The 15,589-nt window shown below is 37.5% G+C and overlaps 1 protein-coding gene across 5 annotated transcripts in view; it reads left to right on the top strand.

Annotated features, from left to right (window-relative positions):
- Window positions 1-15,589, top strand: part of TBC1D19 (TBC1 domain family member 19) — a 160,678-nt gene that overhangs the window by 37,785 nt on the left and 107,304 nt on the right. For all 5 annotated transcript variants that reach the window (XM_059924158.1, XM_059924157.1, XM_059924156.1 and 2 more), the window contains one exon: window positions 12,070-12,145. In XM_059924158.1, the coding sequence (XP_059780141.1) occupies window positions 12,070-12,145 (76 nt within the window). The remainder of the gene's footprint in view (window positions 1-12,069; window positions 12,146-15,589) is intronic.

The raw sequence follows: 15,589 nt of genomic DNA, 5'->3' as shown, positions 1-15,589 counted from the left end.
TGTTGAATTGAGGAAACTTAGTGTAACTGTTAATCCTAAACTTACTGTAAAGATTTAAGAAAGTCATTACATTGAAAAGGTACCGATTTCTTTCTGTGTCCTATTCTTTACTGTATTTTGTGTAGAGTATTTTATAAAGAATTAGAAGACCTATTGTTTTCCCTTAAGGAATATAAATTAAAGAAATATATAAACCTTTTTAAACCTTCTATATATGTATATATTATAGAAAAACATGTACTGTAGTCTACTGCTATAGTAGATATATGCACGTGTCTACCATACCTTGGAGACGTATAAATGCTGAACTACAGTGGGCCCAAAATGGAAAGATTTTAGATAATGAGTACCTTACACTAGACCACAAGATTGGGTAAGTCATTATAGACATTCACAGTGTTCTCTGGAAGAGTCCTCAGGTGGTAGACCTGGGCACCTCCAAAGTATCCTAATCATGACTCTTCTTTGCCCTCTTAGTTGTTTGTTTGTTTGTTTTTTATCTTTATTGGAGTATAATTGCTTCACAATACTGTGTTAGTTTCTGTTGTACACCAAAGTGAATCAGCCATATGCATACACATGCCCCCATATCCCCTCCCTCTTGAGCCTCCCTCCCGTCCTCCCTATCCCACCCATCTAGGTTGTTGCAAAGCACCGAGCTGATCTCCCTGTGCTATGCTGCTGCTTCCCACTAGCTAACTATTTTACATTCGGTAGTGTATATATGTCGATGCTACTCTCATTTCGCCACAGCTTCCCCCTCCCACCCTGTGTCCTCAAGTCCATTCTCTATGTCTACCTCTTTATTCCTGCCCTGCAACTAGTTTCATCAGTACCATTTTTTTTTTTTTTTAGATTCCATATATATATGTGTTAGCACACGGTATTCGTTTTTCTCTTTCTGACTTACTTCACTCTGTATGACAGACTCTAGGTCAATTTCATTTCTTTTTATGGCTGAGTAATATTCCATTGTATACATGTGCCACATCCTCTCCATCCATTCATCTGTCGATGGACACAAAGGCTGCTTCCATGTCCTGGCTATTGCAAATAGAGCGGCAATGAACACTGTGGTACATGACTCTTTCCGAACTATGGTTTTCTTAGGGTATATGCCCAGTAGTGAGATTGCTGGGTCATATGGTAGTTCTGTTTTTAGTTTTTTAAGGAACCTCCATACTGTTTTCCATAGTGGTTGTAACAATTTACATTCCCACCAACAGTGCAAGAGGGTTCCCTTTTCACCACAACCCTTCCAGCATTTATTGTTCCTAGATTTTTTGGTGATGGCCATTCTGACCGTTATGAAGTGATACCTCATTGTGCTTTTGATTTACATTTCTCTAATAATTAATGATGTTGAGCATCTTTTCATGTGCCTCTTGGCCATCTGTATGTCTTCCTTGGTGAGTCTAGTTAGGTCTTCTGCCCATTTTTTAATTGTATTGTTTGATTTTTGACATTGAGCTCCATGAGCTGTTTGTATATTTCGGAGATTAATCCTTGGTCTGTTGTTTCATTTGCAACTATTTTCTCCCATTCTGAGGGTTGTCTTTTTGTCTTACTTATGGTTTCCTTTGTCGTGCAACAGCTTTTAAGTTCAATTAAGTCCCATTTGTTTATTTCTGTGTTTATTTCTGTTACTCTAGGAGGTGGGTCAAAAAGATCTTGTTGTGGTTTATGTCAAAGTGTGTTTTTCCTATGTTTTCCTCTAAGAGTTTTATAGTGTCTGGTCTTACATTTAGGTCTTTAATCCATTATGAGTTTATTTTTGTGTATGGTGTTAGGTAGTGTTCTAATATCATTCTTTTACATGTAGCTGTCCAGTTTTCCCAGCACCACTTATTGAAGTGGCTGTCTTTTCTCCATTGTATGTTCTTTCCTCTTTCTCGTAAATTAGGTGACCATATGTGCGTGGGTTTATCTCTGGGCATTCTATCCTGTACCATTGACCTATATTTCTCTTTTTGTGCCAGTACCATACTGTCTTGACTACTGTAGCTTTGTTGTATTGTTTAAAGTCATGGAGCCTGATTCCTCCAACTCTGTTTTTCTTTCTCAAGATTGCTTTGGCTCTTCGGGGTCTTTTGTGTTTCCATATGAATTGTAAAATTTTTTGTTCTAATTCTGTGAAGAATGCCATTGGTAGTTTGATAGGGATTGCATTGAATCTGTAGATTGCTTTGGGTAGTATAGTCATTTTCAGAATATTGATTCTTCTAATCCAAGAGCATACTATATTTCTCCATCTGTTTATGTCATCTTTGATTTCTTTCATCAGTGTTTTATAGTTTTCTGAGTACAGGTCTTTGGCCTCCTTAGGTAGGTTTATTCCTAGGTATTTTATTCTTTGTGCTGCAATGGTAAATGGGATTGTTTCCTTAATTTCTCGTTCTGATTTTTCATCGTTGGTGTATAGTAATGCAAGAGATTTCTGTGCATTAATTTTGTATCCTGCAACCTTACTGAATTCATTGATTAGTTCTAGTAGTTTTCTGGTGGCATCCTTAGGATTTTCTCTGTACTGTATCATGTCATCTGCAAAGAGTGACAGTTTTACTTCTTTTCCAATTTGTATTCCTTTTATTTCTTTTTTTTCTCTGATTGCCATGGCAAAACTATGTTGAATAAGAGTGGCGAGAGTGGACATCCTTGTCTTGTTCCTGATCTTAGTGGAAATGGTTTCAGTTTTTCACCATTGAGAACGATGTTGGCTGTGGGTTTGTAATATACGGACTTTATTATGTTGAGGTAGGTTCCCTCTATGCTCATTTTCTGGAGAGTTTTTATCAAATGGGTGTTGAATTTTGTCAAAAGCTTTTTCTTCATCTATTGAGATGATCATATGGTTTTTATTCCTAAATTTGTTAATGTGGTGTATCACATTGATTGATTTGCGTATACTGAAGAATCCTTGCATCCCTGGGATAAATCCCACTTGATCATGGTGTATGATCCTTTTAATGTGTTGTTGGATTCTGTTTGCTAGTATTTTGTTGAGGATTTTTGCGTCCATGTTCATCAGTGATATTGGCCTGTAATTTTCTTGTTTTGTGATATCTTTCTCTGGTTTTGATATCAGAGTGATGGTAGCCTCGTAAAATGAGCTTGGAAGTGTTCCTTCCTCTGCAATGTTTTGGAAGAATTTGAGAAGGATCAGTGTTAGCTCTTCTTTAAATGTTTGATAGAATTCTCCTGTGAAGCCATCTGGTCCTGGACTTTTGTTTGTTGGAAGATTTTTAATTACAGTTTCAATTTCATTGCTTGTGATAGGTCTGTATATATTTTCGAATTCTTCCTGGTTCAGTCTTGGAAAATTGTACCTTTTCAAGAATTTGTCAATTTCCTCGTGGTTGTGCATTTTTTTGGCATATAGTTGTATATAGTACTCTCTTGAAATCCTTTGTGTTTCTGCAGTGTCAGTTGTGATTTCTCCTTTTTCCTTTCTAATTTTATTGATTTGCGTCCTCTCCCTTTTATTCTTGATGGGTCTGGCTAAGGGTTTATCAATTTTTTATCTTCTCAAAGAACAAGGTTTTAGTGTTATTGATCTTTGCTATTGCTTTCTTCGTTTCTATTTCATTTATTTCTGCTCTGATCTTTATGATTTCTTTCCTTGTACTGACTTTGGGTTTTCTTTGTTCTTCTTTCTCTAGTTGTTTTAAGTGTAGGGTTAGATTGTTTACTTGAGCTTTTTCTTATTTCTTGAGGTGAGATTGAATGGCTATAAACTTCCCTCTTAGAACTGCTTTTGCTGTGTCCCATAGATTTTGTGTCATCGTGTTTTCATTGTCATTTGTTTCTATGTATTTTTAAATTTCTTCTTTGATTTCTTAGTGATCTCTTGGTTATTTAGTAGTGCACTATTTAGCCTCCATGTATTTGTCTTTCTTACAGTATTTTTTCCTGTAATAGATTTCCAATCTCATAGCACTGTGGTCAGAAAAGATGCTGGATACGATTTCAATTTCCTTAAATTTTCCGAGGCTGGATTTGTAACCCAAGATGTGATCTATCCTGGAGAATGTTCCATGTGCACTTGAGAAGAAAGTGTATTCTGCCACTTTTGGGGGGAATGGTCTATAAATATCAATTAAGTCTACGTGGTCTATTGTGTCATTTAAAGCTTGTGTTTCCTTATTTATTTTCTGTTTGGATAATCTGTCCATTGGGGTAACAGGGGTGTCAAAGTCCCCTACTATTATTGTGTTACTGTCGATTTCTCCTTTCATGGTTGTTAGCATTTGCCTTATGTATTGAGATGCTCCTCAATGTTTATTGGGTGCATAAACATTTATAATTGTTATATCTTCTTCTTGGATTGATCCATTGATCATTATGTAGTGTCCCTCCTTATCTCTTGTAACAATCTTTACTTTAAAGTCTATTTTATCTGATACGAGTATTGCTACTCCAGCTTTCTTTTGATTTCCATTTGCATGGAATATCTTTTTCCATCCCTTCACTTTCAGTCTGTATGTGTCCCTAGGTCTGAAGTGGGTCTCTTGTAGGCAGCATATATATTATGGGTCTTGTTTTTGTATCCATTCAGTCAGTCTGTGCTTTTTCGTTGTAGCATTTAATCCATTTACATTCAAGGTTATTATCGACATGTATGTTCCTATTACCATTTTCTTAATTGTTTTGGGTTTGTTTTTGTGGGTCTTTTTCTTCTCTTGTGTTTCCTGCCTAGAGAAGTTTCTTTAGCATTTGTTGTAAAGTTGGTTTGATGGTGCTGAATTCTCTTAGCTTTTGCTTGTCTGAAAAGGTTTTGACTTCTCCATCCAATCTGAAAGAGATCTTTGCTGGGTAGAGTAATCTTGGTTATAAGTTTTTCTCTTTCATCACTTTAAGTATATCCTGCCACTCCCTTCTGTCTTGCAGAGTTTCCGCTGAAAAATCAGCTGATAACCTTATGGAGATTCCTTTGTATGTTATATTTTGTTTTTCCCTTGCTGCTTTTAATATTTTTTCTTTGAATTTAATTTTTGTTAGTTTGATTAATATGTGTCTTGGTGTGTTTTTCCTAGGGTTTATCCTGAATGGGACTCTCTGTGCTTCCTGGACTTGGGTGACTATTTCATTTCCCATGTTAGGGGAGTTTTTGACTATAATCTCTTCAAATATTTTCTCAGTCCCTTTCTTTTGCTCTTCTTCTTCTGGGACCCCTACATTCAAATGTTGGTGCGGTTAGTGTTGTCCCAGAGGTCTCTGAGATTATCTTCAATTCTTTTCATTCTTTTTTCTTTATTCTGCTCCTCAGCAGTTATTTCCACCATTTTGTCTTCCAGCTCATTTATTCGTTCTTCTGCCTCAGTTATTCTGTTATTGATTCCTTCTAGTGTATTTTTCATTTCAGTTATTGTGTTGCTCATCTCTGTTTGTTCTTTAGTTCTTCTAGATCTTTGTTAAACATTTCTTGTATTTTGTCAATCTGTGCCTCCATTCTATTTCTGAGATTGTGATTCATCTTTTTTTAAAATTTTATTTAAAAAAATTTTTTTAACATCTTTATTGGAGTATAATTGCTTTACAATGGTGTGTTAGTTTCTGCTTTATAGCAAAGTGAATCAACTATACATATACATGTATCCCCATGTCTCCTCCCTCTTGCATCTCCCTCTCACCCTCCCTATCCCACCCCTCTAGGTGGTCACAAAGCACTGAGCTGATCTCCCTGTGCTATGCAGCTGCTTCCCACTAGCTATTTATTTTACATTTGGTAGTATATATAAGTCCATGCCACTCTCTCACTTCGTCCCAGCTTACCCTTCCCCCTCTGTGTGTCCTCAAGTCCATTCTCTATGTCTGCATCTTTATTCCTGTCCTGCCCCTAGGTTCTTCAGAACCATTTTGTTTTGTTTTGTTTTTATATTACATATATATGTGTAAGCATATGGTATTTTTTTTTTCTCTTTCCGACCCACTCAACTCTGTATGACGGTCTCTAGGTCCATCCACCTCACTACAAATAACTCAATTTCGTTTCTTTTATGGCTGAGTAATGTTCCGTTTTATACATATGCCACATCCTCTCCATCCATTCATCTGTCAATGGACACCCAGGCCGCTTCCATGTCCTGGATATTGCAAATAGAGCTTCAATGAACATGGTGGTACATGACTCTTTCCGAACTACAATTTTCTCAGGGTATATGCCCAGTAGTGGGATTGCTGGGTCGTATGGTAGTTCTATTTTTAGATTTTTAAGGAACCTCCATACTGATCTCCATAGTAGCTGTATCAATTTACATTCCCACCAACAGTGCAAGAGGGTTCCCTTTTCTCCACACCCTTTCCAGCATTTATTGTTTCTAGATTTTTTGATGATGGCCATTCTGACTGGTGTGAGGTGATACCTCATTGTAGTTTTGATTTGCATTTCTCTAATGATTAGTGATGTTGAGCATCCTTTCATGTGTTTGTTGGCAAGCTGTATATCTTCTTTGGTGAAATGTCTATTTAGGTCTCTTGCCCATATTTGGATTGGGTTGTTTGTTTTTTTGATATTGAGCTGCATGAGCTGCTTGTAATTTGGAGATTAATCCTTTGTCAGTTGCTTCATTTGCAAATACTTTCTCCCATTCTGACGGTTGTCTTTTCATCTTGTTTATGGTTTCCTTTGCTGTGCAAAAGCTTTTAAGTTTCATTAGGTCTCATTTGTTTATTTTTGTTTTTAGTTCCATTTCTCTAGGAGGTGGGTCAAAAAGGATCTTGCTGTGATTTATGTCATAAAGTGTTCTGCCTATTTTTTCCTCTAAGAGTTTGATAGTATCTGGCCTTACATTTAGGTCTTTAATCCATTTTGAGTTTATTTTTGTGTATGGTGTTAGTGAGTGTTCTAATTTCATTCTTTTACATGTAGCTGTCCAGTTTTCCCAGCACCACTTATTGAAGAGGCTGTCTCTTCTCCATTGTATATTCTTGCCTCCTTTATCAAAAATAAGGTGACCATATGTGCGTGGGTTTATCTCTGGGCTTTCTACCCTGTTCCATTGATCTATATTTCTGTTTTTGTGCCAGTACCATGCTGTCTTGATTACTATAGCTTTGTAGTATAGTCTGATGTCCAGGAGCCTGTTTTCTCCAGCTCTGTTTTTCTTTCTCAAGATTGCCTTGCCTATTTGGGGTCTTTTGTGTTTCCATACAAATTGTGAAAGTTTTTGTTCTAGTTCTTTGAAAAATGCCAGTGGTAGTTTGATAGGGATTGCATTGAATCTGTAGATTGCTTTTCGTAGTGTAGTCATTTTCACAATGTTGATTCTTCCAATCCAAGAACATGGTATATCTCTCCATCTGTTTGTATCATCTTTAATTCCTTTCTTCAGTGTCTTATAGTTTTCTGCATACAGATCTTTTGTCTCCTTAGATAGATTTATTCCTAGGTATTTTATTCTTTTTGTTGCAATGGTAAATGGGAGTGTTTCCTTAATTTCTCTTTCAGATTTTTCATCATTAGTGTATAGGAATGCAAGAGATTTCTGTGCATTAATTTTGTATCCTGCTACTTTACCAGATTCATTGATTAACTCTAGTAGTTTTCTGGTAGCATCTTTAGGATTCTCTATGTATAGTATCATGTCATCTGCAAACAGTGAAAGCTTTACTTCTTGTTTTCCAATTTGGTTTCTTTTTATTTGTTTTTCTTCTCTGATTGCTGTGGCTAAAACTTCCAAAACTATGTTGAATAATAGTGTTGAAAGTGGACAACCTTGTGTGTGATTCATCTCTACTGTTTTTTCTCTGAATTGTTTTTCAGGTAGATTGCCTATTTCCTCTTCATTTATTTGGTCTTGTAGGTTTTTACCTTGCTCCTTCATCTGTCACATTTTTTTTTGCCATCTCTTTTTTTTCTTGTTTTTTTTTGAGTGGCATTGTGTTTCTGTCTTACTGGTTGTTTGGCCTGAGGCTTCCAACACTGGAGTTTTTAGGCTGTTGGGTAGAGTTGCGTCTTGGTGCTGAGATGAGGACCTCTGTGAGAACTCACTCTGATGAATATTCCCTGGGGTCTGAGATTTTCTGTTAGTCCAGTGTTTCGGACTCGGAGCTCCCACCGCAGGAGCTTGGGCCCAACACCTGGCTCGTGAACCAAGATCCCACAAGCCACATGGGGTGGCAAAAAAAAAAAAAAAAAAAAAAAGAACTATAACCAAGTTAAAAAAAAAATTAGACTAGGAAACTAACAGATATATTAGAAAGAATAAAAAAATAAAAATATAGATGAATCAACCACCAGAAGGTACAACAGTACCACAATAATAAAAAAGAGGAGGAGGGAAAAGAAAAAAAAAGGGGCAGGTGGGGAAGGCCTTGGCTCTGGAGGGCGGGACCTAAGCAAGGGCAAGTTTTGGGCAGTGGACAGGGCCTATGCTTAGGACCCACAGGGCTGGAAAAGGCCCTGTGGGCTGTGGGAGGGGGGGGCGTAGGCTCAACAGAACAGAAGGGGCCCAGTTACACCCCCCACCCCTGGTCTCAGAGGGCGGTGGAACTCACCTGGGAGCCCAGCAGGCTTCCTAAGCCCAAGTGGGTGGGGCAAACACCCTCCTCTCCTCTCCTGTTCCTCCGGTTGCAGAGGGGCCCTCCCGCCTGCCTCTCCTTTTCTCCCCTCAGCCTCCTTCCTATGCCCCCAGGACCAATGCGGCCATGGGAAGTGGAGGCCCTTTGAGGGCAGGGGACTGGCTTTGGAGCTCAGCAGTCTCCCCATGCCCAAGTCGGTGGGGCAAATGCCCTCAGCTCCTCCTCCACTCCTCCCTGAGGGCCCCTCCCATGTGCCTTTCCTGATCTCCCCAGCCTCAGGGGCGCTGATCCTGTCTGGCCTCCACTTTTCCTCCCCCCTCAGTCCCCCGACGTCCTACCAGTTCACTTGGGGGTTCCTCCCATCTCCTTGGGCATTAGGGTCCTCCACCAGCGGCCGGCAGGGAACCTAATTATGGGGAGATGCTAACTCGGCGTCTTCCCACACTGCCATCTTGACTCCACTCTGCCCTCTTAGATTTAAATATTACTATGTGCTTGTTATGTGTTATGTACAGAGCTAGGTGCTGGGATAGTGAACAAGCTAGGCAGATAGTCTTTGCTTTTTATGGAGCTTACATCCCAGTGGGGCACAGAGAATTTAAAGAGGCAATTATAGTACAATATAGTAAGCGCTATAATAGGGTAAGTACAAGGAGTACATAGGGAAGGCACCTAACTCAGATTGGGGATGTCATGATGACTTATCACAGGAAATAATACTCAGACTGAGATCAAAAAGCTGAGCTGGATTTAGTCAGGGGAAGGGGTAGAGAAGAAAAGTGCTTTAGGCACGAGGGAACAACAGGTTCAGAGGTGTTTATAGGTGGAAAAGAATGCAGTATATTGGAGGAACAAAAGTCATACGGCAACAAAAGTTGGATGGTAGAGAGGAAAGGGGCATAGGAAAGGATTATGCTAGATCTGTAGGCAAGGATGTGCTTCTTACTCAAGGATTTGTAGACTGGATCCTAAAAGCATTTGGGTGCCATTTTAGGATTTTAAGCAAAGTCGTGACATAACCACATTTGCATTTTATTTATTCAACAATGTTCTGGATATCTAGTATGTGCCAGGCCTTATGCTAGACACTGGAAATACAATCACCGGTGAATAAGGAAGACACTGTTCCTGACTAACCACCAGGGAAATTGGCAAATAGGTTGAAAATAGTGTGGAAGCAGGGGAGACTGCTTATGAATCTGTCAGATGAATGCAGGCGAGAAATGTTGGTTGCCACACAGTGTCAGTGGGGTAGAGAAGATGAGTGGCATTTATGGGGATTTAGGGAGACAGGAAGAGGGAGGAGTCAAGAGTGATATGCAGGTTTCTGCATTGTTCCTATCTACTGACCCTCATCTCTTTGTATTACTAAATGTAAAATACGGGAGGACAGAGATTTTATTTTATTTTGTTTTATTCTGTTCTACTGTATTCTATTTCATTTTATTTTATTTTTTGGCTGCGCGATGTGGCATATGAGATCTTCCCCGACGAGGGATCGAACCCGTGCCCCCTCCATTGGGAGCATGGAGTCTTAACCACTGGACCTCCAGGGAAGTCCCAAGGACAGAGATTTTAACATGTTTTGTTCACTGCTGTATCTCTATTACCTTGAACTCTTAGTAGGTTCTCATTAAATATTTACAATTGAATAAATATCTAACTTTATTTTGGTTTAATATGAATGATTTGGGGTTGTCACTTCTTACCTTTTTTTTATGGATAAATTTCTTTGAGCATTAAATAACCCTTAAGATCATCAGTAAGTGCTCTCAAGTTTCAATCCTAAATTTCTAAGTTTTATTAGGTTTAGAAATAATTACCATTAAAATGGAAGAATTTTTAAGAGTTATATTTAATTATAAATCACATGTCTCTTTACAAATGATGTAGTGAGTGGTGTAAAATGTATAGCTTTTAAACTATCTTGCATATGAGAAGAAATACTGAGGTATCTAGAGATTATCAATTTTTTTTTCACTTGTGAGTGGGGAAAGGTGATTTGTTTAGGTACATGGAATGCAGATTCTAGTAGAAAAAACACAATTAGCCAGAAATAATCAGTTAGTGAAACTGTCTGGTGTCCCCCTTTGGATGTCCCCCTTTGGATGAGGAATTTCTTGAGAATTCAGTGTATGGTTCTTGATTGTTAGAACATGGTTGCTTTGCTGTAGGTACAAATTATATGATTAATTTCAATGGGAGCTATATGTTGTGAAAGAGATTGAAAACGCTAAGTAAATGTTAAATTGTTCTGTTCTCCTATTGCCTTCTCTATGATTTTATATCACTCTGTGCCTCAGTCATTACATTTCAACCATCCTGGCTTTTTCTGATTTTTAAACATTCCATATTTTCCCACCTCAGAGTCTTGTGCTTGCTGTCCTTTTACTTGGAATGTTCTTCCCCCAGATCTTAGAATGGTTGGCTCCTTTTCACTCATGTCTTGGTTCAAATATTAGCTTTTCTAGACACCTTCCCTGCCCTTCCAAATCACTTTTGACTCTATCCTGCTCTCATTTTCTCATGGCACTTATTACTATTTTATATTATTCTATTGATTTATTTGTTTTTATAAATATTGACTCTTTCTTCACTAGAATATTAGGTACATAAGAATAGGAGATAACTGTCTTAATCCTACCATATACTTAATACTTAGAATGGCTCAAATATTTGTTGAATAAATAAATCTGTTTTCTTAACAAAAAACAATACATTTTGAATATAAAATGTAATGTTACATAGAAAACATAATTTTTAAGACATTAAATTTTCAAAATTTTATTAAATTTGTGAATTAATATAGTATGTAATATATTAATACTAAAACATGGCTATTATAAAAGAGAGTATTTTTACTATCATTTCAATCCTATGGAAAAGGAAATTGGGAGAAATGAGAAAAGTTGATATATTAGTAAGTTAATGGACTTTTTTAGACTTCAGACTTTAAAAAATTTCTCTAAGTGTTATAGTAGTTACATACTAAAATTAACAGTTGTGAAAATTTTCATATGAGCACTTACAGAGCTAAATAATTTTAAAATTACCTAAATTTATGAATTCACTTTAACTTTTAATGAGTCATTAAATTGTTGATTTAAAACTACAATACTAGTAGGATAAGAATTAAAGTTTTATTAGGTTGTTGTACCTTGTGTAAACACATAGAACTGCTAACAAATATCTATTTCACTTATATCATGGACTACAGAGGTAAGTAATGTCTAACCAGGCGAACTGATTAATTATTAAGAGTAATGTATATACTTTTCAATTCTTAGCATAAGGGAAAATTGTATCAAATACATAGCTCTGACTTCTTTTCCCCCTATATATGCTTTTGTGGTGCTTTTGTAGTTTTTCTTGCCTGCCTTCTGGTTTGTAAACCTTTTGAGGGCAGGGGCCTGTTTACCTGTATTTAACCAGTACATGGCAGTGGGCTCTCAGGTCTGTGGTTGTTGAGTGAATAAATAAAAACATGCATTCTTTGTTAAAAAAAAAAAAAAAAGAGTAATGTACTCAGCTCCCTCTTTTTGTCCCCAGGTTTCCTTTACCCAGTCATCCTGCTGCACCTCCTGAACATCTTAAAGAACCTTTGGTATACATGAGGAAAGCACAGGTTGGCTACTGTTCATTTTAATTTTATTTTTCCATACCAAGTTATATAATGCAGAGTGAAAGATCCTTATTAATATTAGGACTGTATTTATTATATGAAAGACTGGGTAAAGACCACTAAAGTGAGGTGAATAGTATTTGCATACTCTTTATTTTCAGTAACCAAGGATTGCACTTACTTAACTATAGTAATCTTGAAAATGTTGAGTAGAAGAAAAAAAAATCATGTACTATACTAGCCTAAAATTTAAAATATCATAAAAGTAAATATTATGAAACAATTTGTTCCTAACGTTCTGTGATATTAAAGGAATGAAATGGGAATGAACTGACTCACTCTTCCCTTAAAATTTTAGCTTTTGACACCAGTGTTACTGATACTATATTTGAAACATTTGTTTTCACAGCAGGTTATACATACTAATTGTATTCTGTTACAGAACCCAAATGAACCTTGTATCTAAAATGCACTGAAAACAACTAAAAGTCACTTTAAAAGCATAAAATAAAATAACTTTAACAGAAAAACTGTAAAAAGCTGTTAAAGTAGGAACTTAATAAGTTCTGTCACATGCCCCTAATTCTTTTAGCTGGCCTTTGCCTTGGCGCTGTGTGGTCTGCCTGCCTGTGAGGTGGCACTATTCATGAGCCTTCCTCACAGTGCTGGGGACTCTCTAACTGCCACTGCTGAGGCATTTAATGGACCTCATAAGTCAACCTTCTTTCTCCATCATAGTCTCAGAAATTATTATGAAAATTTTCAGATACACCCCAAAGAACTCCAGTGAACCCGTCACCCAGCTTCAACAGTTATCATAGTAGCTCTGCTGCTCCTGAGAAGTGTTCTGCTTGCTTTGAGTTACCATGCTCCACAGTGGTAGATGTTAGGCAGGTTTTTCTTTTTCTGCTTTTATTTTCATTTTAAAAACCCTCAAAATTAGAGGGTGAAAGGAAGCAATATAAACAAAAAACATGGAGATATTTGAGGAAATATGTAATATGTTTCTATCTCTAGGTGATACTTTAGGGCTAGCAATCAGACAGTATTTATTATCGATGTGTCATAAATCATAATCATCACATGATACACTACGAAGTAATTGGTCTTTTGTTGTAAAGATATAAACTCAAGAAAATAAAACTAAATGCTTGGGTCTAAGTATTTTTTGGCAAAATTTGAAAATTTCTGAAAGTTTTAGAGAAAGTATCAGTTTTAGCGTAAGTATAAAAAACAAAACACAAAAGTTGGTTTCCTATTAAGACTGAAGAGATACAGAGATAAATAACAGGTCTGTTCTTAAAGCCTACTGCTAGTTGCTGAGACTATATATGAATGGTAAATATATGTATTGTGTATACGTATGGTACTCCTCTCTTTTCTCTCCAGGCTTACCTGCTAGATCCAGAGTTGGCACGCTACAGCCCATGGGCCAGATCTGCCCTGCCACCTGTTTTTGTATGGGTAGCAAGCTAGGAATTTTATTATTTTTTTTAACATTTTCAACTGGTTGAAAAATCAAAAGAAGAATAATATTTTGTGACCCATGAAACTTATAGGAATTAATAAAATATGTTTTATTGGAAAAATAGTCATGCTCCTTTATTTACATACTGGCTATGTCTGCTTTTGCACTATGTCAGACTTAAATAGTTGCTTTAGAGATGTTATGACCTGGAAAGCTTAAATTTTTTACTATCTGCCTTTTTATAGAAAGTTTGCAGAATCCTGCACTAAATTAGTCCCTTTAAGAGCGGGGACTGTGCTTTTAATCCTCAGCATCTAAGCATAGTACCTAGCCCACAGAACACTCTCAGTAAATGTATGCTGAAATACAGTTGACTCTAGCACAACGTGGGTTTGAACTGCATGAATCCACTAATATGTGGATCTTTTTCAATGCTAAATACTACAGTACTACACTAACCTGGGCTGGTTGAATTTGCAGATGCAGAACCACAGGAATGGAAGGCCAACTGTTAAGATATACTCGAATTTTCCGCTCTGTGGAGTGTTAGCATCCCTAACCTCCGAGATGTTCAAGGGTCAACTGTAATTGATTCTTTTTTGTTTGTTTGTTTGTTTGAAATTCAAGAATTTTTTATTATTTATCAAAGTAAGGGAAGTGACATTTTTACAGTCTTTTTATGTGGGTTTCTAAATCTGCAAGACTGAAGATTTTTGTTGTTGTAATTTTTTTTTTTAAACATCTTTATTGGGGTATAATTGCTTTACAATGGTGTGTTAGTTTCTGCTTTATAACAAAGTGAATCAGTTATACATATACATATGTTCCCATATCTCTTCCCTCTTGCATCTCCCTCCCTCCCACCCTCCCTATCCCACCCCTCTGGGTGATCACAAAGCACTGAGCTGATCTCCCTGTGCTATGCGGCTGCTCCCCACTAGCTATCTATTTTACATTTGGTAGTGTATATGTGTCAGTGCTACTCTTTCACTTTGTCCCAGCTTACCCTTCCCTCTCCCTGTGTCCTCAAGTCCACTCTCTACGTCTGTGTCTTTATTCCTGTCCTGCCCCTAGGTCATCAGAACCTTTTTTTTTTTTTTTTTTTTAAGATTCCATATATATGTGTTAGAATACGGTATTTGTCTTTCTCTTTCTGACTTACTTCACTCTGTATGACAGACTCTAGGTCCATCCACCTCACTACAAATAACTCAATTTCATTTCTTTTTATGGCTGAGTAATATTCCATTGTGTACATGTGCCACATCCTCTCCATCCATTCATCTGTTGATGGACACAAAGGCTGCTTCCATGTCCTGGCTATTGCAAATAGAGCTGCAGTGAACATTATGGTACATGACTCTTTTTGAATTACGCTTTTCTAATGTTATATGCCCAGTAGTGGGATTGCTGGGTCATATGGTAGTTCTGTTTTTAGTCTTTTAAGGAACCTCCATACTGTTCTCCATAGTGGCTGTATCAATTTACATTCCCACCAACAGTGCAAAAGGGTTCCCTTTTCTCCACACCGTCTCCAGCATTTATTTATTTATTTATTTATTTATTTTATTTTATTTTTGTATTTATTTTTGGCTGTGTTGGGTCTTCGTTTCTGTGCAAGGGCTTCCTCTAGTTGCGGCAAGCGGGGGCCACTCTTCATCGCGGTGCGCGGGCCTCTTCACTATTGCGGCCTCTCTTGTTGTGGAGCACAGGCTCCAGATGCGCAGGCTCAGTAGTTGTGGCTCACGGGCCTAGTTGCTCCGCGGCACGTGGGATCTTCCCAGACCAGGGCTCGAACCTGTGTCCCCTGCATTAGCAGGCAGATTCTCAACCACTGCGCCACCAGGGAAGCCCTCCAGCATTTATTGTTTGTAGATTTTTTGATGATGGCCGTTCTGACCGTTATGAGGTGATACCTCATTGTGCTTTTGATTTGCATTTCTCTAATGATTAGTGATGTTGAGCATCCTTTCATTTGT

Source organism: Balaenoptera ricei, chromosome 5, assembly GCF_028023285.1.
Source record: "Balaenoptera ricei isolate mBalRic1 chromosome 5, mBalRic1.hap2, whole genome shotgun sequence".
Classification (NCBI taxonomy): domain Eukaryota; kingdom Metazoa; phylum Chordata; class Mammalia; order Artiodactyla; family Balaenopteridae; genus Balaenoptera; species Balaenoptera ricei.
This window is presented reverse-complemented; position numbering and strand designations above follow the sequence as displayed.